The sequence below is a fragment of the Poecilia latipinna genome, unplaced genomic scaffold (assembly GCF_001443285.1).
Source record: "Poecilia latipinna isolate Pla-1442-1.1 unplaced genomic scaffold, P_latipinna-1.0 Scaffold2686, whole genome shotgun sequence".
Classification (NCBI taxonomy): domain Eukaryota; kingdom Metazoa; phylum Chordata; class Actinopteri; order Cyprinodontiformes; family Poeciliidae; genus Poecilia; species Poecilia latipinna.
This window is the reverse complement of record NW_015115302.1, coordinates 26,702-50,851: the sequence shown is the minus strand read 5'-3', so window position 1 is coordinate 50,851 and position 24,150 is coordinate 26,702. Positions and strand designations below refer to the sequence as shown.

General features: G+C 38.4%; 1 protein-coding gene across 1 annotated transcript in view; it reads left to right on the top strand.

Moving 5' to 3' along the window:
* Positions 1 to 825: 825 nt before the first annotated feature.
* LOC106938766 (formin-2-like) overlaps positions 826 to 24,150 on the top strand; it is a gene marked incomplete at its 5' end in the record, with an annotated part of 35,899 nt that continues 12,574 nt past the window's right edge. The window contains 7 exons of the mRNA XM_015020916.1: positions 826 to 909; positions 1,051 to 2,030; positions 7,241 to 7,385; positions 10,018 to 10,105; positions 14,112 to 14,173; positions 16,700 to 16,791; positions 17,127 to 17,256. Coding sequence (XP_014876402.1) covers positions 826 to 909; positions 1,051 to 2,030; positions 7,241 to 7,385; positions 10,018 to 10,105; positions 14,112 to 14,173; positions 16,700 to 16,791; positions 17,127 to 17,256 — 1,581 coding nt within the window. The remainder of the gene's footprint in view (positions 910 to 1,050; positions 2,031 to 7,240; positions 7,386 to 10,017; positions 10,106 to 14,111; positions 14,174 to 16,699; positions 16,792 to 17,126; positions 17,257 to 24,150) is intronic.

Sequence of the window (24,150 nt, the reverse complement as noted above, 5' to 3'; positions counted from 1 at the left end):
AAGCCAATGAGAAAGTGCTTTTACACAAGACGTAGGATCATTAGAATAACCACATATCTGCACATATCTGACAACATGGTCCACAGTGTGACTTGAGATGTTTTGGCATTTTTCTTGTGGCCTTTGGACGTAGGAAGAAGCACGTGAACCAACAGAAGAATGCCTGTTTTTCCCAGCCTGCAGGAAAAACAGGAAAATAGCAGAAACATTAGAATAATAAATAAATTATTCTAATTTTAAAGAGAAGTGTGAGCAAAACTAACCAGACTCACCTGTGTGTGTCACCATCATATTCATTCAAAAATACTCTGCCCACCCAGTTTAGTTTAAGACAGCCTGTTTTCAAGTGTTGAATTAACACTGTATTTTTAACATACACCACCAATGCTGGAAGTCTAACACTTTTGATTTTGCTGTGCACAATTATGACACTTCTACATTCTTAATTGCATTTTAATAAATATACAATTCATTAAATTACCGTAAATTACAAGTTTTTTTTTTTTTTTAAATGTACCGATTTCACATTAGATGTATCTTGCAGCATTTATGGAATTGCAGCTGGATAAAGTCGCTATGACAACCTGGACAACAATGTTTTAACATAATTTTATACTTATGTGAAGATGTAATGCTTAAAAAGTTGTTTAACAAAGCCAACATAGATCCAGCTCAGAGGCCTGTAGAATCCTGCCATCAGTCACTGCAGCCCACACTGCAATGTAATGCTGTAATGTAATAAAAGTTACTTCCTGCAGCTTTAATGTTACCTCTTACTATTACTACTTTCTTTCACTCTTCCATAGTGTTTTAACTAAAGTATAATTGCTCTACTGTGATATTTTTTGCCTAGATCATTGTGAAGATGTCTCCACAACAAGACAACAAGACCATGAGGAGAGATCAGAGGTCTGTCCTGTTATTTTTCTCTGCATTCTATAATTTTGTTGTGTGATGAAACTATCCTTCTAGTTCTGTTTGGTAGGAAGAGTGCAAGTGAACAAAGACTTTACATTTTTAAATTTGATTATGTATTTTTCCTTTCTGCAGGGGGAATATGTGCTGCCGTCAAAAAAACTAAAGGAGAAACATGTTAATGTTATCCAGCAGCTTGAGCAAACTATAGAAGATCTCAGGACTAAAATTGCTGAGTTGGAACGTCAGCCCCCTCTTCTGGAGGAGAAGGGTATAACAACCATCACCTCCACCACCGACAGAGAATGTGGAGGAAATGAGAGCCTATTGAGGTCTCTCTGTGATGCTCATCTGCAAACAGAGGCAGGGGCCTCTGTGGGATGCCAAGAGGTCAAGTCAGTGCAGACCTCACCAATGGATGATAGTTTTAGGTTCAACATGCTCTGTAGAGGGCTGGATGGAGGCTTTCTGCAGCCATCATCCAATCATGATTGTTCATGTCAACTAGAGCCTTGTACTTCACCTCTTCTGCATCAAGGAGAAACTGTAATTCTTCACTCATGCCTGAATTTGGTCCCACCTCCTCCTCCTCCACCTTTACCAGGATTTCCAGACCCTCCTCCACCTTTACCAGGATTTCCAGACCCTCCTCCACCTCTCCCAGGACTTTCAGCTCTCCCTCCTCCTCCTTTCCATGGACTTCCAGGCCCCCCTCCTCCCGTACCTCCTTCTCCTTTACCAGGATTTCCAGGGCCTCCCCCTCCACCACCGCCTCCTCCTTTACCAGGATTTCCAGGGCCTCCCCCTCCACCACCGCCTCCTCCTTTACCAGGATTTCCAGGGCCTCCCCCTCCACCACCGCCTCCTCCTTTACCAGGACATTCAGGCCCTCCACATCCACCTCCTCCTCCAGGATCTGGGCCCCCTCCTCCACCACCAGGAGCAACTGGCATTCCAAGTCTTCCAGCAGGAATGGGTTCATTGCCCCCTCCATTGCCACTGGGTCTGTATTCTCTGTCTTTAACTCAGGATAAACCAGCCAGAAAAGCTGCAGTGGAGCCACCTCGGCCAATGAAGCCCCTTTATTGGACCAGGATCCAGCTACACACAAAAAGGTATTGATGTTGACCAGACAACTGTGATGTTATTGGCAAGACATTACTATTGCTTTAGTTCTGCTTACTTAAAATTAGGGATTGCGTGACTTCATATTTTTTTGAAGTTGACCACAACATGATAGTCGAGTTGATTAGTCACAGTGATGTCACAGCAATGAAAGCGAAAATACGTCTCAGCAACTTAAAGGCTTTATTAGCTATGTTCACGGCAAATATTGACAAAAAACCCCAACATTTATGTTAAGTCAATTATGCAGAATTAAAAGAAAAGGAACCATTCTACATGTGTTTCCATTTTGGTGGCCTTAGGATTGCATCTCTGCTTTTTGCAGATGATGTGGTCCTATTGGCTTCATCAGGTAACCCTAACCCTGTCTCCCTAAGTGGGGGAGTTTAAGTATCTCAGGACCTTGTTCATGAATGAAGGAAAAACGGAGCAGGAGATCGACAGACGGATTTGTGCAGCATCTGCAGTGAAGCGGGCGCTGTGTCGGTCTGTCATGGTGAAGAGAGAGCTGAGTTAAAAAGCAAAGCTCTCGATTTACCAGTCGATCTACGTCGATGTACGTATGGAACATCATTAAACAAACTTATTACGAGCAGATCCCGTTTGAGTAGTTAAATTCAGTGCACCCACTTGCTGCTCCTCCGCCCCAATGTGCAGCAGGACGCTCTGCTGACTCAGCAGCGGCTCTCTGACTTTGGGGGATGAACCAACATGCAGACTGCGGCAGAGATCACCTCTATCAGATCCTCAGATCCAATGTTGTCAAACAGTATTTTTATAAGCTGAGATAGAAGCTTCAACAAGCAGGGTGATGCTGATCAGTTGGATGGTTAAAAACACGACATCATGATGCATTACCGCACATTACTCATTACTTATTTTCAAGGCCTGGGAAGTCATGAAATTTAATTTCAGGTCATGGAATGTCATGGAATTTACAAATACGAATTTACAAAAAAAAAATGCTGTTTTTCTCTCTGTGGTGCGTATGTTTCTATGGTTCTGCTCTCAGACTCGACCGCATTTGGTCTCGTCTTGGTCTCGGACATTGAGGACTCAGAATTGTATTTCAAGACTGACCACAACTGTGGAAATGTCACTAAATTGCCAGCATATTGTCCAGTTTATTTGTCAACATCCTTGTTTTCACTGAATGCAAAACATACCAATTCAAATCCAAGCCAGTGATTCTTGAGAAGTGGGACAAAATGGGTTTAAATTTTACCAGGTTTTTTTTTAATTATTCCTGAAGCTTATGTATACTAATATGACAAATAATGTTTTGGAAATGTAAAGATGCTAAGATGCAGGCTCCCAGTTTCAACATTTTTTTGAAAATTACATTTTTAATGGACCTGACCCAGAACGTCGTCATCGCCATCTGACAAAAAAAAAAAATATATATATTTTTAATGACCCTAATAGTGATATTTTTACTCATTTTTACAGACAAATGCTTCTCAAGAAACAAAAACAAATATTATTTAAGACAAAAAACAACAAAAAGTCCATCTGACAGAGTAGACACAGAACTGAAGGTGGTGACCAACTAGTGAATAAAATGAAAAACTTGGTACATGTGAAGTAATGCAATTCATGTAAAATACATTAAAATGAATTAACTGTCCATTTAAGTGAGATTTGTCAACACTGAAAACACTGAAAGAATCACTGTCAGATAAAAACTCTGACGGAGTTAAAAAAAAGCCAAACTACCTCAATTTATATGACGTTATTCTGAAAGAGGCCATGTTGTAGCTCATCAGGTCCATGAAATCTGTACAGTTTACTAAAATTAAGCTTTTATTTCACAAAATTCCATCAAAGTTTTGTAAAATGACAGTTATGGAGTTGACACATCATGGATGTGACGAACAACTTGGGAATAAAACAGAAGAAACAACTAAATAATAACATAAGCTAACCAGAGCTAACTAGCCTCTTAGCAAAGGAAGAGAAAGGAAGAGGTCAATGGGGTCCTCAAAAGTTCTGATGACCCCCAATAATGCCTGATTTGTTTTACATTCTGTTTATGTCTAATGGTGTTGACAAACACTTCGGACAAATTTCAATGGAGTTGGAAAATATATAAAAAATATTTTTAATTTTTTTTGTTGATACTTTTATAATTATTTATCTGAATACTTATATTTAATTGTCATAATATATTGTCTTAGTATTCCTTTAATTGTTTTAAACTGTTATAATGTATTGATATGAAGGACCAAAACCGACATAAGAAATAAAAGAATAAATATATAAATAAAAGAATAAATATATATTTTGATAAGAAATAAAAGCACAAATATATATTTAGTTTTTCCTTTTCCTTACACGAGTTTCCGTCAAGAAAAATAAATATTTTGCTTTGCCGTTTTTTGCTTCTCCCTTTTCTGCTTGCTGTTTTTCCGTTTGCTGTTTTTCTGCTGCATCGTTATGTTAATGAGGAGAGCTGCCTTCTATGTCTGCTATTGGCCAATAGAGCTTTGGGAGCAACGTCACTGCGTCAGACGTTGTGGGGCGTTTAGGTCCAGTCGCTCGTTGCCATCTTTACAGGCCACAGACCAAAACAAACGTTATCCCGGTGGTTTTATTGTGTAACAGACTGCAGAGAAGTGAACCTCCAAGGCTTGAGAATATCCAACTTGAAACTAAGCCGCACCCACAACGTTTTTGTTTTCTAAACTGTTAACGCACATATATAAACCACACTGGGCTATAAGCCGCTGATATCTCCGCCGCTTTCGGTTTTCCACAAGCAGAGGGCTGTGTCCTTAATAAATCTGCTATTAAGGACACAGCCCTGTGTCTCCAACACCGAACCGTGGATTCGTTCACGCTGAGCTTAAGTGCAGGGCTCGATAGCCCTCAACTTAAAAGCTGCATCACATGAACATCTTTCTGTTGTTTCTATGATGAAGGGTTATGAGTTTGAAAACATTTCTCCGTTGTGCCTGCTGCTAGCATGTACTTGTTCTAAATGAAAATGAGCGCTTTCTTTGATTTCCAATTTTGACTTACAATGATTCACTTCCTGCTAAAGAGCCCTGTGGCGGTTGAAGAAAAATCCACAGAAAAGCCGCAGCGAGCTATAAGCCACGTGGTTCAAAGCGTGGGGGAAAAATAGTAGCTTATTTTCCGAAAAATACGGTACGTGTTTTTGTTAGCGCTGTCACACATTGTCTCCTTCTTTAACTCGCACAATTTACTCAAAGACAGAGCGCAGTGTTTGTCTAAGGGGGAGATGATGTCTGTCTTATCACCGGTAACAAGCGATAAACATCAGTGAGTAATTCCTCATGATAGAGGACAACAGAAAGTATGACAGCAGAGCACGGGAAGGAAAGAAAGAAAAAGTAGAGCACGACAGAGAGATGATGACAAAAATATCCAAACGGGAAATGGGTTTCCTGGCTGCTGGAAACATGCAACAGAACAATTGAAAGAGCAAGAAAACGGTGAAAGTCACAGAAAAGTAGCTCTGCTCGTGAGTGAACTCTATGTGAACTCAAACAAGCGCGACTAGCTTTATGATGTCTTTCAGTCATATACTTTTCTTTCTGAATCTGTTGTACGTGGGACATGGAAAATTATACTGCACTTTGCAGTGCTCCTGTGTTGCTGATCACCTGGTTAGACACACAGTCTTTCAGTCTCACAAACTGTGGTCTGTTTGTAAGGTAGTCATAGATCCAGGTGATTGTCGAGGCCTCCATCAGTCTTCTGGAGTTACTGACAAACCAAATCAGGCAGAATTGTGTTTATGCATGGAAGAAATAAAAGAACATGGTCCTCACATTGGTGTCTTCAACTCCATGGTGATAAGCAAACTGCAGGGAGTTCTGATTTGTGCTTCACACTTCATACTATATTATTCACACACTGAATTCACAAACTACTGGATAGTAGCCACATCGTCCCTGGGGCAGTTTGACAGAGCACCAGGCTCTCTGACTACCACCAGCAGGCAAGGCAGGTGAAGTGTCTTGCCCAAGGATACAACGACACAGGTAGATAGAGAAGGAATCAAATCGGCAACCCACCAGTTGCAGGACAAACTCCTACCACTGTTGCCACCATCGTTCCTAGAAATCATGTGATGTTGACTCCCACACAAGATTCACCAATGATAACTGGTAAATATTGCAATGACATCAGTTGTGATAAATCCACTTTTTCCTTTCTCTCTTTATGATCACTACTTCCAGCCTTCTATCAGGTACCATATGTATCAGGTAGGAATATACTGCAGTCCTCTATTTATCTGCTGTAGATTCTCACACAGACATAGTCTATCTAACAAGTCTACCCAAATATGATGCTGGGATATAAACAAAGAACTAGAGACACTTGGAATTACCAACAATTAATGCATTCTTTTACTATCTTTTATAATAGTAATATTGCACACAGAAATTATGACCAAATTTGCCATTTATAGTGCAATCCTAGAATTGTGCATGCACTTTTTTTAAACTGCTATGAAATATCTACTGTGAAATTGGTTTATTCTTACTAAAAATCGGAACATTTAATTTTAATATAAATCTCAGTTCAATTTGTAAATTCTGTTCAATTTCATTCAAAGTAAAGTCTAGATTTGCTCCCCTGGACTCAGATAATCTCCAGTCAATTTTTCACAGGGCCAATCAGTGAACAGAAGAAGTTGTAAACAATGAAACTGGTTTTTTGTGCCACTTTAGAATTGTAGTCTGCCTCTAGTTTTATCAATGGCAGTGGAGGAAGTGAACTAAATTGTTCACTCTTTGATGTTGCTCATGCTTCCAAATATTGAATTAAGATTAGCAGCTGCCTTGTTCAGCTCAACACTTCTCTTTTTGCAGTGGAGGATGGTTGTTTACAGCGCAGGTGAGCTCCAGTAAGCTTCTTAGTATCAAACTTGTACAGTACATACGTCACATGCAAGCATCCGCAACAGGATAAAAGTTAAAACATCAATAGAGTCCACACCTCCAGAGAATAATGGTTTCTCAACAGTCGAGAGCCCAGACCCTCTGTAGCCTGATTTTCTATTGACAGAAGAAAGATTACTTTAAACTTATGTCTGCCAAGGGTATTTTGGCCTGTGGATAGATTGGCATGATTTAAGCTATATACAATCAAGAAAATAGTTTTTCTATTTAGTTCTTAAAGTTTTGGTTTGTTACATGAAACTCTTGAGCCCTTTTGTGTTTTTCAGGGACATTCCTTCTTCACTTGTGTGGGAGTCGGTTGAGGAACCTGATGTGGACTTTGACGAGTTTGTGGCACTGTTTTCGAAAACAGCAGTTAAAGAAAAAAAGCAGCCACTCTCTGACACCATAACAAAATCCAAGGCAAAACAGGTCTGTGTATTAAGAATGTTTAATATCTTGTATATTATACAAAGCAAAATCATAAAGAATTAATATACTTTCAAAATTGGCAACAATTGAATAAATAAATTATTAAAGTTTCTAAGAGATAAAGTCACTGAAGTTCACAATTTTTTTCTTTATATTTGTATATTTTAAAGAGACATGATTAACACTTCTTCATGTTTTAGATGTCTCTGTTGCAGAACAGCTGATTCAAATGATTACATGACTTCCTCTGCAGCCATCAAGTGCTGCAGAAGCTTGTTAATCACTGACTTATTCAGTCTACTTGTGTGGCAGAAGAAGGGAAACACCTAAAATATACAGGGCAGTGGTCCCTGTTGACTGGTTAGATTCTGCTTACCATCAATCAGTCTAACAAAGCTAAAAGCAAAACCAGGACAGAGCCAATTATACAAAATAAATGCAATATTTAAGATGCAAAGTTTGAAAATGTCTTCAGTATATTGAAAGACTATATCAAAGACCAAAAGTGTAAAAATTGTAAATTCAGTCATGAATTTGAACATCTTGCAAAGTGATTGAATAGAAGAATGTCGTGGCAATATTCTAGCCTCTCTAATTGCCCTGCTGATGCTGCCACTTCTATAGATACCAACAGATATCCATGTCTGTCTGTCTGTCTGTCGATACCAACAGCATGACTGGTGATTCACCAGGGGATGGAAAAGAAAGCTATGCCAAATAGATAATAAAATCATCTGTGGTTTTGCTAAACAATGGAAAAGTGCCAGCCTTTAAATGTGCCATTGAACCTTGTGCTGACATTTCTACCTCTATACCAAACCAAGCCAACCCATGTCCTAAACATATATGTTCTGGTCAGAGGTGCTTTGTTGTACCAAAATCAATGTGATGAATTGGAAGGGACCAATGTTGTGTTTTCTTTTTGGAAAGAAAGATGATGGGATAAGTAACTTAAATTAAAACCTCTGGGGTTTTTTAACCACTTCATAAGGTGGTTAAAAATCCTGATACTTCCAAACAGGATTTTCTCTTAACCTAGCAAAAGAAGGCTCCTGTAATTTTTTGATAAAGACTGGATTTCACACATTATGTATGTGTACTACTTGTTTATTATTCTTTTTCTTTTTTTAAAAAAACCATACAGCTCTGCCATGATTCCATCCTGATTCGTCACAGTTTTCCCCATTATAATAAAATGTTACTTTTTCCCCACTCACATAGAAAGTAGTGGCACCTGCCAGTGGCAGCCTTACAATGCTGCAAAACATCCCCAGAACACGACGCTGCCACCACCATGGTTCAATGTAGGTTATGGTTATGAGCTGTGCCTGGTTTTCTACAAACCAACTCTAAGGACTCACATGAACAACTTCAATACTGGTCCTTGAAAAAAAAAAATCATGCTCAAAGTCCTTCAGGTTCCTTTTGGTTCCTTTTAATAAGGAGTGGCTTTCATATGGGCATTCTATCATAGAGACTTGATCAGTGGATCACTGGAGAAATGGTTGTCTTCCTGGAAGGTTCTACTCTCTCTACAGAACGCAGTACCTCGCAGAGTGACCATTGAGTTCATGATCACCTCTGTGACTAAGGCCCTTCTCCCCTCTCCCGGATAGCAGTCTAAACTGCTCTATGAAGAATCCTACTGGTCCCAACCTTCTTCCATCTACCAATGATGGAGGCCGCTGAACTCAGTGCGCTATTCAAAACACCAGACATTTTTCTGGGTCCTTCCCCAGATTTCTGCCTCAAGACAATCCTGTCTTGGAAGTCGTCAGGCAGTTCCTTTGATTTGATTCTTGGTGTTTGACCTTTGACCTACACTGTCAATTGTTGGACCTTATATGGACAGGTATGTGCCTTTTGAAAGCAAGTTATGTAAACTAAATGTACCGAATTTAAGTTGTGGAAACATCTCAAGGGTCATCAGTGGAAACAGCTCAGTTTTGAGCTCATGGCTGAAAGGTTATGAATACTTATGTAAAAATGTTATTTCTTGTTTTGTTTTTTTAAAGGTTTTTGTAGCACTAGTTGCATTTATTTAACCCTTGTATGTAGAAATGGGGTCCAACCGACGCCACACACGTAAAACTTGTATCATTTGCCATAGTCCTCTATGTTTGCCTCAGCCCTCGCACGCACAAGGGCTAAATGACGTGACAGACTCATATAGTGCTTTTCAGGACACTCAAAGAACCTTTTCAATGAAATGAGTCATTTCCATTTACATGCTAATGATGGCAAGCAACTGAATTGTAGCCACAGCTTCATTTCTCTGAGAGAGGAAAGGGTGCTGCATTGTGCTAAAGGCTCTTCTAACCAAGGAGAAAAAGAGGATCACTCCACAATCGCAGGGCAAATTCCCTGCAAACTCTTTGCAGGGAGTTTGCCACCGATTACATGTGCCCTCACCCATACCCCAGTTTTCTGTTTTTAATAAATTAGCAAAGTACTCAAAAACATCTGTCCACGTTGTCATAATGGGGGATTTTGAAGAAAGAGATTAATTTAATACTATTTGGAATAAGGCTGTAGACATGACAAAATGTGGAAAAAGTGAAACGCTGTGAATTTTTCCTGAATGCACTTGTATCTGTTACAACTTGTTACTGACTTTGGGGTTTTTTTTTAGGTTGTAAAGCTGCTGAACAACAAGCGCTCTCAGGCTGTTGGGATTCTCATGTCTTCCTTGCACCTCGACATGAAAGATATACAGCATGGTGAGCAGAGAAACTGAATTAACTGTGCTCAGCATTGTACCTTTTTATTTTTGTTGTCCACGTTCACCTGGGCACTTGTGCTATACAAAAATAATATCTGAAAATGGAATTGTGATTGCATAGATGACTTTATAAAACTAAGACTAAATCAAGTGTCCGTGTAGACAGCTTTGGCTGTGATTTTTCAAAACTGAAGCACTGTGACTTTGTAAGACATCCTTTTGACTGATGACTGGTCAGGGCTACCGTCCACAGCATAAACCAATCACCATTCAGATTTTATTCCCATGCCAGAACATCAAGGGGCAAATGTCATGATTCTTCCACACATGGATTTTCTAGACTGAATGTGGCTTTGGAAAAACTTCTACCAAGTGATGCCATAGATCAATGTTTCCCAATCCCGGTCCTCAAGGCACACTGGCCTGCATGTTTTAAATGTTTCCTTGCTTTAAAGTACCTGATTTAACTGATTGAAGTTCAACACATGCCTGTTATTCGCCCATTAATTGAAATCAGCTGAGCTGAAGCAAGGAAACATAAAACATGCAGGGCAGTGAGCTTTGAGGACAAACACTTTTGTTCAGGGTTTAGGGTTTGTTCAACAAAATCAAACTGTAAATGTGCTCATGCAATGTGTACAATTAAGCTTTGTCTTCCTTCACCTTTTTTAAGTGAGGTTTTCAAATGGAATCGTTATTAGTGTCATTGGCTGGTGATGAGGGAGGGGGCGTCATCTGATCGGCAGGACAGGTCTGAGTTGAGGTCGGAGGTCAGACTCACCGCAGCAAGGCTCAAACAGAGGAAAAGGAAAGAAGCAAATAAGAGTCCATTAGGGTTTGTTCGGCTTTCTGTGTCTTTTTTTCTTTTTTCTCTTTACAAACATTTTCCATATAACTTTTCTCTTGTGATCGTATAGTGTTTAGCCACTTATTACCCAACCTTTTAAGAACTCATAAATCCTTTTTTTATTCAAACACATATAAACATGAAACATGTTAAAAGCTGTAGTCCCTTTTAACCTGTACAATATTAACCTTTAAAATGTAGAATGTAAGTTTATGTTAACTTAGTATGAGTCACGTCTCACCAGAGAACAATGGATTTCTCTAAATGTGTTGATCTCAGTGCTGCAGACTGTGAAGCCAGCAGGCAGCCCTCCTCTCAAGGCCTAAGAGAGACATGAGGCTGGATAATGTCCAGGTCCGTACCTTACTCTGACCTCTGACCCCTCCAGATATACAGCTAAAGGATCATTTCACCAAGTTGGTGTTATAATCTAATTACGACGCAATACATTAAACATTGTTCTCTGAGGAGAATTTTATTATTTAGTTTTATCTTTCAGCTTCTCCTCATTCAGGAAAGTCATAATTCCACTTGGAGCATACAAAAAGGTTGTTCCCATGTTTTGTTGGGGTTTTTTTTATTTCGGTGAGATGTCTCTCAACTGTTTTTTCTTTGAAAGTGTAGAAAAGCTAAAGAACAAAACAAAAACAAAACCACCCATTATTTCCCTTAAACAATTACTTTCTTTCTTTAGGCGAGAAAAAGAATAAGAACACCACAACCTTCCCATAATTTTAGCACTATGTAATTTTAGCTTGAAATGTTTTGATATTACGTGCTCTCTCAGAGAAAATGCTGGAGAGAAGAGCACTAATGACTCTTTCATGCACACACATCAACAAAACAGCAATGACACTTCCTATCCGCATGAGGATCTGCCCTTATGGGGTCTCCTCGAATAAAAAGAGGGTCTAGAAACCTTTCCTTCTGTAGAACTTTAGTTGAGACGCTGTCAACTGGGACTCTAACCTTTCGGACTTTAGTCAAAACGCCATTTGACAAGGACTCTAACCTCTAGATATAACTCTTAAAATTCACTTATGTTTCTGTCGTTTTCGTGTTGTCCGGTTGGATCTTGTCAATCCGCCGTTGGCAGACAAAGTCGGACCTATGTCTCTGGCCCAGCGAAGAATTTTACCTCCCGGGTCTTTGTTTCCAAGTCCTGTTGACTCTGGCCATGCATGGTTTTCAGCGTGTCGTTCTTTGTCTGTCAGCGAACGGGTATGAGAGATCCCGGGTTTTGGCCCCAAAATGATAGGCATTTTCCGTGAACCTACATAAAAGAACCACAGACAACGTATATGAATTTTATGGCTGAAACTTTTGCAAAAGGAGAAGACTCAGTAAACTGCTCCTCCAAGTCGTTCACAGAGCGTTCTGTTTTCTCTCTGCTAGAGCCTTTTATTTGGGAAAACAATAGTCAGAAAAGATAAACAATAAAACAGATGCCAGCTCTAACAAACACTCAAGTCATCAAGCCCTTTCCCTTGAGAGCCATTTCTTCCAAGGGTGAAGGGAACAATCAGTTCACAGGAACACAGATATTCAACACAGCAATCAAAAAGTTTTAGCACATCACGTCACTACTGATTAACATTAGACTGAATAATGAACTAAAGTAATAATAAAAATGATAACACAAAAAATCTTTAACAACTGTAATACATGAATTATGAAAAATGAAGACATTCATACTGCCAGTATCTAAACACACTACAGGGTAAAGCGTACAGGTGTCTCAATCTCCAGCGGTCATTAGGCTGAAAAATTCAAACTAAATCTGGAAAATAATAAAATTGAATTTGAAAAAGAAAATTAAATTAATTTGGATGTAATCAGAGGCGGAAAAATTAGGACAATTCTAAGGGCACCTGACCGACAGGGGGTCCCCCACAAATTATGTTTTTTGTTCATAGAAATAAAAAAAGGGTTAGGGTTAGGGATCCAATTTTTGGGCCCCAAGATTCCTGGTGGTGCCCCTGGATGTAATGTATACTTCCACCCAGGGAGCTGCTGCCATGTGGAGGCTTTCGCCTGGGCTGCCAATTAGGCACACTATTGTGGACTCATTGTCAAATTTTTCTGAAATGGATTCAGCCTGATTTTAAAGTGTCTGTCAGAATAAAAGTTACTGAGATCCAAGATATTAGCCGTTCTATGACACGGAGATGTGTTTACTCAGTCAAAAACCCTGCTTAATAACTTATAACCGTAGATTTCATGATACTCCCAAGCACTATCGTGAAATCTACTCACATCTTCTTCCAAAAGACGCTGCTTGATGATCAAATTAGTGCATTTTATTTATGGACAGGGATATTTTACACAAGTTATTCACAGACATTAGAAAATGCTGCTTGCACTGGGACAGGACGAACAATAAATTGCTTATCATTTATAGACTTCAATTTAAAAAGTGAGAAAACACCACGGGACAGTGAATTTTTAATTTAAGCGAAATCAAAGCTTGATAAAAGTGCAGAAAGCAATAACTAATTTGTTTAAATTAAAAGACAGTGATGCAGTAGATAAAAAGTAACTGCAGATGCTATGAGATAAAATTGTTTATCAATGTTTATACATACCAGCGAGGTGGAAAAAGTACAAGAAATTAGACTACTCGAGCAAAAACAAAGTTCTGCTCATCACAAAGGAAATGAGAGCATATTGGTCTCAAACACTTTTTATTTAAAGGAGCAAATATATAAAAATATTATGTGGATTTTTAATGGGACATTAATTTCCGATATATTATGTCAGCTGCTGTTTGTTACTCCTATCTAATAGTTTTAAATAACTGACTCCAAACTAAGCACCTGATTTTCTGTTTTCAAATGTTGTCAATACAAATCATAATCACCTGTGATTGACATTTTAAGATATGTAACCAAAACACCTTAAATTTAGATTGTAATGTGACGGCAATACTAAATGATATGGTTGGTATTCCTTTAAACACTTGAAAGTAACTAGAATTATAAATTACATATTTAGAAGCTTTTTAATTTGTAACTACCATATTGACACAATTGATGTGCTCAATATTATCAAAGAGAATATTGGAAAATATCCTATACTATCTTGGGATGAAGTTTCTTTAGAATGGATTGTCCTGTGAAAACAGCTGTGAGCAGTGACTTTTCTTTTTGTTTTCTAGCCGTCTTGAACTTGGACAACAATGTAGTGGACACAGAGACCCTGCAAGCACTTTATGAAAATGTAAGTTGCTAACAGAAATTTCCTCCATTCAGGTTATGTTGCTTGTCATCCCAATCACTGGCTCTAAAAGCCTTCACGATTTTATCAATAAATCTAGCTTAGAATCAGGTTTGTTTGTTTTTTAAGCTGCTTGTGTACACCCTTTCATCTGAGATGTATTTTCTGTCCTAGGAATTTGCTTATAAAGGAAATTCCTAAAATTGTCATTTTAAAAAATGACAATTTTTAAAAATCATGACAAATGATTTTTGTCATTTTCTAGTGAAAATTGTCATTTTTTAAAATGTTGAATCCCTTGATTAAGTGAGGGCCTACTAATGCAGAGCTGTGACGTTTAAAGACTTCAGCCTCCAAAAACACAACTAAGTTGTCAAGTTGATTTTAGACTTTTTACTCTTCCTACATCAACTATTTGCAATGGCCACATTTTTTGAAATGTAAGGAGCTACAGTTGAATATTTCCCTCACAAGGCATCAAATATTTGTTTTTAGCTTCCTTAATACTGATTTGACATTTACAAAGTAAGTATATCTTAAGAATACATACATTTCTTCAATATAATCAATTAAAACCAGCCATCAAATCAAAAATAGACATCAATAACTTTCACCTAGGGGTGTCAAACTCCAGTCCTCAAGGGCCTCTGTCCTGCAACTTTTAGATGTGCCTCTGCTGCACCACACCTGAAAAGAATAATTAGGTCATTAGCAAGGCTCAGGAGAACCGATCTACACAGGGAGGAGGTAATTAAGCCATTTCATTCCACTGTTTTTTACTTGTGGCACATCTAAACACTGCAGGACAGCGGCCCTTGAGGACTGGAGTTTGACACCCCTGATAGGACAACCATCCTTACTCGATAGTATCAATAAAATCGCAAATTCTCCAAAAACACTCTCCAAACTATATAAACTAAAATCTTCAAGCAATAATGCGCCTCAAATTCCGATCACTAAATGGGAAAAAGATCTATGTTTTGTTTTTGTTTTGAATGTATCTTTTTTAATGTATATGAAGGACATTTTGGTGACATGTCCTGCTTTAAATATGTCAGCGTATGTCACCAAAATGTTAAATTTGTTCTTTGGGTTGTGGAAGTTGATAAAGTGTGTTCATTGAAGGACGCCGTACTTGGCGTCTGTTACTGTGCGCTGGCAGCTCAACGGTCAGTATTTGCTGTGAATTCTGAAGGTAAGCAATACTGACCGCCAGCTCCTCACTGTAGCCAAATGATACTTTTAATATACAAGTAGTTAGTTTTGTATCGTTTTGTCTTTTTCTTATTTTTTTATGTTGTATGTTTGTTGTATCTGTAAACAAAATAATAATAATAATAATAATAATAATAATAGCGTTACGAGACTTATGTTGACAGCAGTATTTGCTGTGAATTCTGAAGGCGAAGCCGCTGCGCTGTCGGCTGGTCCGAATAAACGATCTGAACCAAGATGTCAACCGCCGTGTGTGTCCGATTCCTGCCTCAAGTTTCCTTCCGACAAAAAACCTTTAAAGAAAACAAGGAACAGCGAGGTGTCATCTGACACGGCTGGGTTACATATACATACTTGTTTGTTTGTTTTGTTTGTTCTTTTTGTTTGGTTATTTGATCTCTATTGCTGTTATTTGTTCTATTACATTGTTAATTATTTTGTAGATCAATACTCCTTTTGTGCTTTTTGTCGCTCTATAATGTTCGTCGTATATATATATGGAGGACCAAAACCGACATAATAAGAAATAAAAGAATAAATATATAAATAAAAGAATAAATGTATATTTTGATAAGAAATTAAAGCATAAATATATTTTTGGAGGACCAAAACTGACATAATAAGAAATAAAATAATAAATATATAAATAAAAGAATAAATATATAAATAAAGGAATAAATAAAAGCATAAGTATATATTTTGATAAGACATAAAATCATAAATACAGTATATATTTAGTTTTTCCTTTTCCTTACACATGTGTTTTCCGTCAAGTAATGTATATATTTTATTTTTCATTTCCCCTAAACATGCGTTCTTGTCAAGAAAAATAGATATTTTGCTTTGTCTTTCTTTGCTTCTCCCTTTTCTGCTTGCTATATTTCTGCTTGCTAACCATAACCATTAACCATAATTATATTGTTACGATGCTAGTCATAACAACATCAAAGAGAAAGGGAAAAAAATGAACTCATACACAAGAGATTCTACCATGTCTTTATATATTAAAAAAAAGTGTAATTAAAGTTTTAAAGAAAGCAAATTGCAAAAACCTTAGACGTGGATTTAAAAATAAAATAAAATAAAACTAATTTAAGGTGAGTGCACTTTCACTATAACATTACAATTTCTAAGGACATCAATAAAACATAAAATGTATTCTTCTAATTTTGTTTTTCTTTCTTCTAGTTTTTATGGACTGTTTTCTTGCATGGTTATTGCTGCAGTGGAACAGGAACAAAACACTAAATACATATTTTTGCTGTTACAATGATTACTCCATATTGTGCATAGAATCTTGTATTTTTCCCACAGAGAGCACAACAGGAGGAACTGGACAAAATCGAAAAGCACATAAAGTCCTCTAAAGACAAAGAGAATGCTAAGCCTCTGGATAAACCTGAACAGTGAGTACTTCTCCCACCAACTGAAGTTTAATTACTGGGTTAAATTGTTCCTTGAACTTGAATTATGTTCTTTCCTCTGCACATGTGTGCACTGTTTATGAGGAAAAAGTGCATTGTTGACTAGTCTTTATTATGACTAGCCATGGCTAGATGGCTAATTGTTGTATTTAGTTATGACTTTTACTGAAACATGAAAATGATATGAAAATATATTTATAAAATTTTTAACAATTGACAGACATTCCAGAGTTGTTTTAATTAAAATGCACATCTGCAATCCTGTGCTGGCAGAAGCAATCTTACAAATGCCTGCTATCTCATTTGGTTTGTTCCAGATTTCTCTACCAGCTCTCCCTGATACCAGACTTCTCCAGCAGAGTTTTCTGCATTCTCTTTCAGTCCAGCTTCTGTGAGTGTATGTCATCAATCACAAGGAAAATTAACACACTGCAAAGGGTATGCAAGGTGAGTCATCAGAACTTTTACCAAAAGCTTTTGGTAAAAAATATTTAAGAGTAATTCAGTGGAATTCAGAACATGGTTTGGAAAATAAAGTGACTTGTTGGAACCATGCTCCAAGTCACAACTACTAACAACCACTAGCACAGAGGTTCCCAAACTGTGGGGCGTGCCCCCTAGGGGGGGCGCCGTTTCATCGCAGGGGGGGCGCGGCAAGCCGTCAGGATGAAGAAAAAAACATGAACACTGTATGCGCTGGGTTTTTACCTTAGAATGGCCAACTCTCTTATTCCTATGTCAATTTGATACAGTAGAGGCTTCCACACTTCCCATATCTTTGTCCTCTGTCACTTTTATCAGCAGTTAAAACTGTTTAATCCATTGTTAACATGTGGTAACCTGTTTTCCGAGCCGCCTTTAAACGCAACATGAGCGCTACGACGCTCGCGCTGGGTTTACACCCGTGAAGGAGACCTGCTGCTGCTGGGCGGAGCTACGTAGGTTTGTGTTAGAATCACGGCAGCAAACCAGCAAAACGCAAAGAACTTTTCACAGTTTTTCCCTCCAAACTAACCGACTGAGTTGAGTAAAGCTGCTGGATGCAGGTAAAGTTAGCTAAAAGATGACTAGCTAATATCAATACAGAACCTTAAGCTTAACAAGTACCTTGTAGGCTACCGATGTTGGTGTCTATTTTCAGCTACGTACATTCATTTTGCCCCCAAAGAAGTTGATGCCTGGGGTGCATTTTTTTTCTTTCTTTCAAATTTGAACAGTAGTAGTGCACTTGACAACAGGGAGAAAAAGATGGGGTGGCAGACAAAACACTTCGGGGCGCAAAACAGAAAACGGAAAAGGGGAGGGATATAGTTGTTGGGGAGATGAAGAAAAGCTTTTCAAAGTGGTTGAAAGACAGTAGGTAAGTAATATCAGTGTATCAACTTGGGGGTTGTAAATATTAGGTTAGTTAAAGCTAGCCTAAAATTACAGGTGGTTGTTGTTGTCTTCGCCCTGTATTGAATCAACACGGGACGTGATTTATTCCGTATTTTTATAAATCTCTGATAGACACACCTGTCACACATCTCAACAATACGCAAGTGTGATAATAATGACCAAAACAAAACACAGGAAATATTTAGGTCAGCTAAATTGTCGTGGCGGAACCTAAATAGGACTCCCCACCCCTACAGACTGACAGTGCTGTCACAGTTACCTAGAGAGGACAGTACGCAGCCGCGGTGAGCTGCTATCAACCCGTGTCTTTTTAAAATGTCTACCCTATACGCCACAGTCCTTAGAAGCAAAACATCTGGCAAAAATACAGACATAAGTGGGAAGACGCACATTTCAGGCTAAACAATTTCAGTGACGTTGAATAGGGGCATTTTTAAAAAAATGAGTCGGCGATATTCAGTGGTGCACAGTGGGTTGTGTGATATCAGACAGAATGGATCAGGAGAGGAACACTGCAGACCCGCCAGAACCTAAAGAACCAGACATCAGGTCTCTTCATCACTCAATGATGTCCTGAGGCTGATTTGGTACTGAACATTTTTGATTCAGTTTCTTATTGTGCTTTTAGTAGACTATTATGGATTGACTACTTGCTTAGGATGCTGAGTTTAGAGGATGATACTTTATTTAATATATAATAGTATTAGCTAAAGTAATGTAAATGGCCATTTAAAGAACAAATCATACTAATAGATTAATAGTACGTATATAAATATTTTCTACATCAAAAGAGTTTGTTATGGCTTTCTGTGTTTTTTTGATTCAGAAATGTTGATATATTGTATGAATACAATAGTCAGTGTTCGTTTAATGTATTATTTCACTATTATTTTATTAATGTGATTTACCAGTTTGGATAACTTGACTTCCTATCAACGAAGAAAAAACATGCTAACCAAAAATGCTTCAGATCCAGACCTGCGGTCCATGGGCGGTTCTAGAGGGGGGCAACATGTGAACATGGGAACTAATAAATATATTTTGTTAATATTCAGTGATGTGATTTTTTTAAACATCATAATTTTACTTTAACAATGAATTAAAAATTAGTGCTGCACTTTTAGCTGCTGTATAGAGATAGTATCACATTTTCCATCTGCTAGATCAGGATCAGCAACCTGAATTTCTGGAGACACAAGTGGCTCTTTGGCTCACTTACTATATCAAATGATGAAATATTGTTCTGTTTTTTGTTTGATTCTTTTTCAAATGTCCCTGTAAAAAACGCTGACTACACTGGTCCCATGGAAAATTTGGTCTAGAACCAGCCTCCAAAAGAAAAAAAAAAAAAAAAAAAAAACCAGCAAAGACGGTTATATATTTTTTTACCCAGTCATATGGGGGGCAAACTTGTATCATCAGTACCTTTATTCAGATAACAGTTTCCACAGCAAAGTATTATGCTTAGCGATTTTTCTGCAATGGGTAATTTCAAGTGGCAAAATGTAACTGTGGCAAACAATTAAGCGAGATGTTGTCATTGAGTCTGCAACATTTTAATTTAATAATTGTTACAAAGTAACTCAGTTAGCAGTATCGCTACACAGCCGTTAGAAACATTTGTTCCACAACCGTCGTCTCATAGCAGCGACAGAGTGATACTGATCCCCTCCGCAACCACGTCAAACTGCAACACAACTTACTAGTTGTAAAACACACACGCACGCACACACACACACACACAAAACAGTATTAATAAACAAAAAACAGTATTAATTTACAATGTCCTATGACATTTAAAGCATTTAACATCACCTATGACCCTTTTACTGAAAGTAATGTTATAAGTAATCTACCTAACATGACATTCATTACCCTCATATTAAGGTAATAGTGTCCACCACTAACAGAGGATATTGTCACTTTAGATTACAAATTTCAAGTTACATTTAATTCCAGTTCTGTTCAGATCGTCTCTCTAGTGTAACAGAACTTTAATTTCAGCCACAGTTCTTTTGTTCTGATACCAGTCTTTTGTCTCGAAAGCACAGTCAATACATTGTCTTTGGAGAGTTCATAGTCTTTTTCTTTTGAATGCAGTTCTTGAACCTTTATACACTGTGTCTTTAACTCTGTTCTTCAACACCTAGAACTACCCATGGTCACCAAAGTTCTTTTCCGGTTGGGATCATACTCACAGGTAGTTCTTTAACACCTACTTCCTCCATAGTTGACTTACCAAGAGCACAATAGGTCAGCATCCTCAGGCGGTGACATTCTCTCTTTGGGTAGCTGGATGCAGATGGTGGTACAGCTGGATCCTCTTCTTCCTCAGAAGGTATTTCTGCAGATGGTTCAGAAAGATCCAGGTGTAGCTCCGTATCTTGGCCTCCATTTTCTTGCTCTGGTATGTTGTCCATTCAATTAGTCCAAGGTTCATTCACTTCTGGTGTGTTTTCTTGGTCATTCACTTCTGGTGTGTTTTCTTGGTCAGACAGGACTGGTGTAAATGGTTCAGCATCTGGGTTTAAGCTGACCAGTAACCACTGTGCTGAGCAGGACAGAACCAGCACACTAGCTTAATTTCCTCATCCCTGTAACTGTCTGAAGTTTTCTCTCGTTGACAAAGATAACATGGAGATGTATTTGACTTAGTCTTTTTAGTCCTTTTTGCCACTTTTGAGTCTATTTCTGGGTTGTCGATTGGCAGACTGTCACAGGGGAGCAGGAGGTTCCAATGCAGCACATGACTTTTGCCACCTCCTTCTGGTACTACTTCATACTCTGGGCTGATATCACTTCTTCTCTTTGTGATGATGTGAACTTTATCCTCTCAAAAGGATCTGAGCTTACCAGGACCTCCTCTCTCTGATAAGTTGTGTTCAAGCACACGCCCCCCAGGCCGCACGTCAGCTCCACAACCTCTTTTGTAATATCCTTTTTTTTCCCTCTGTTTGATTAACGGGTGGGGTTTTTGGTTGCGATCTCGTAGGCCTGCTGCATTCTGCTTTGCCAATCTTTAACATACTCAGCATAGCTTTGCTGTGTTTCATTCGGCTGTATGTTAACCAGGAGATCCATCGGCAGACGTGGGGATCGTCCATAGAGCAGATAATACGGAGCAAAGCCTGTGGTGTCACTGCGGGTTCAGTTATATGCGTGCACCATTTTACATAACTTTTTCCAGTCAGCTTTTTGCACACTTGTGAGCGTATGGAGCATAGACAGCAGGGTTCTGTTAAATCGCTCCACTGTCCATTACCTTGTGGGTGGTAGCAGGTAGTGTGAGACCCTCGCACATGACAACACCTCTGCAATTGAGCCAGCAACTGGTTTTCAAATTCCTTCCCCATATCGTGGTGGATTTTCTCTGGGAAGCCAAAGCGAAGGGCAAAGTCATCAAATTGTTTTTCCACAACTGTTTTTGCAGATTTGTTTTTTGTGGGGTAGGCCTGTGCAAAGCGAGTGTAGTGATCCATTATAGCAGAATATACTCACAACCTTGCTTTCAGGCTTCTACATGCAGAAAATCAACTGAAACCAGTTCGAATGGACGTGTTGACACAATTGGCATCAGTGGTGCTCTGGCTGCTCTCTGTGGTTGTTTTGACTTTAGACCCTCACACACTTGGGTCACAAAATGGTCTGTGTCCTGCTGCATTCTGACCCAATAAAACCCATCTCGAATCAGATTCAGAGTCCTTTCGACCCCCAGATGACCCATCTCTTTGTGTAATTCTTGAAACACTAACAGATGATGATCTTTTGGCAAAACTAGCCAAGAATTATGTCCTGCATTTCTGTATAAGATCCCATCATTGCTGATATACACTTTTTACCACTGCCTCAAGAGCACCCTAACATCTGCAGGCTCGGTTTTCACCAGTCCTCTGGGGGGAATTGATATTGGCTTTTTTCATACATGACTCGCTCAATGAGAGGGTCTTTCTTTTGACTTTCTCTGATCTGTCCTGGTGTTATTGGGGCAGGCAATGTAAGTGAAGATGGATCACTTGCTAAGTCCAGTGTGTTGATGTGAGCTGTGGTTATTCAGACAGATGGGACATCTTGAAGCACAGTCACTCCCTAAATTGACTCACTAATCACATCCTGAGTCACCTCCTCTGTACATTGCTGCAATAAGTCATTTATGTCCAGTGGCATGCGAGAGAGGCCATCTGCATCTGTATTGTGTTTGCATGGTTGATATTTAATGTTGAAATTGAAATCTGCAAGTTGGGCAACCCACCTGTGATCTGTGGCGTTTAACTTGGCTGTGGTGAGAATGTAGGTCAGGGGGTTATTATCTGTATAAACAGTGAAGTGAGGTGCATGATACAGATAATCTCTGAATCTTTCACATATTGCCCACTTAAGTGCTAGGAATTCCAATTTTCCTGAATGCATGAGATAATTTTTCTCAGGTGGGGTCAGTGTTCTAGATCCGTACCCAATGGCAACCATTTTGTTATACTATCTCTGATATAGAACTGCTCCCAACCCTTCCTGGGAAGCATCAACATACAGAATAAATGGTTGGGTGAGGTCGGGATACCCAAGGATGGGAGATTCAGTGAGTTTGTCAATAAGCGTGTTTAGAGTCTCTTGATGGTTCTGTGTCCAGTAGTGTTTGATGGGAGGTTAACTTTTTTTAAGTTTGATTAGTGATTGCTGTGTTGTTTTGTAATTACCCAAACCTCTCTGGAGTCACTTAAATAAGGTAAAACTAAAGAAGAGTACAGAATGTTAGGGTTAGGCTGGTTCTTTGTCTGTGAATAGAAAAGAGTTTTATTCACTTCATGAATTGTGAACTGAAATAACAAACCCTGACTCATGTCTACTTTTCCATAAATTGACATACATTTTTGTTTAAAGAAAAAAGCAAGAATGTTTTCTTTTTTTTTCTTTTTTTTAAACATCCTTCATGTTTTTATCTGAACATATTGTTCAGATAAAAATAAGGGTAATTCAATTTCTAAGTATGATTTTCAAATACTTAGGAAACCTTGATAATAAACTGGTTTTATGTTTATTAATCCTTTGAATTTAGTAAAATGTTCTTCAAATGACTGGAAATGTATAGCTTTGAGTAGATTTTATCTTAGTTTCCAGAGGAGCATGACCCAGACCCCTCTGGGACTGTGTCACTCCACAGCTTCTTGTCTCATTAATGTTAAAATATATTGGCAGGTATGATGTGGTCTTGAGATTCTGTTTCAACTGAGTATATACAGCTCTAGAAAAAATTAAGAGATCTTTGCAAAATTATCAGTTCTCTTATTTTACTCTTTATATGTATATGTTTGAGTATAATGAACATTGTCCTTTTATTCTACTGACATGTCTCCCAAATTCCAAGCAAAAATATAGCATTTATTTCCAGAAAATGAGAAATGATCAAAATTATGAAAAAGATGCAATGCTTTCAGACCTCAACTAATGCAAAGAAAACAAGTTCATATTCATTTAGAAACAATACTAATGTTTTAACTCAGGAAGAGTTCAGAAATCAATATTTTGTGGAATAACCATGACATTTTCAATGGGGTTCAGTGCAGTGGTCTTTTCATTCTTTCCAGAGCTGTAGATGTTGTCATGATTTGCAGTGCGATGTGGTGAGGAGACGCTGAGGACCCAGGTTGGTGTGGAGAAAAATTATGAATTTAATGAGGAATAGGCAGTACAAAGTCCAAAAACCCAGGCAGCACAGAGAGAACGAAGGCTAGGTTCACTTCTGGTAGCAACTGGAAAAAAACTCTGACGAAACAGGCAGCCAAACAGAACGAACACAACTAGACAAGGACCCGACAAAGACACAGAAACACAGGTGACATTAAATACACAGAGGGTAATCAGGGAACGAGACACACCTGGAAACAATCAAGGGGGTCAACAGGACAGAACGGAGACTCACTAGAAACAGAACCTAAAATAAACACGCAG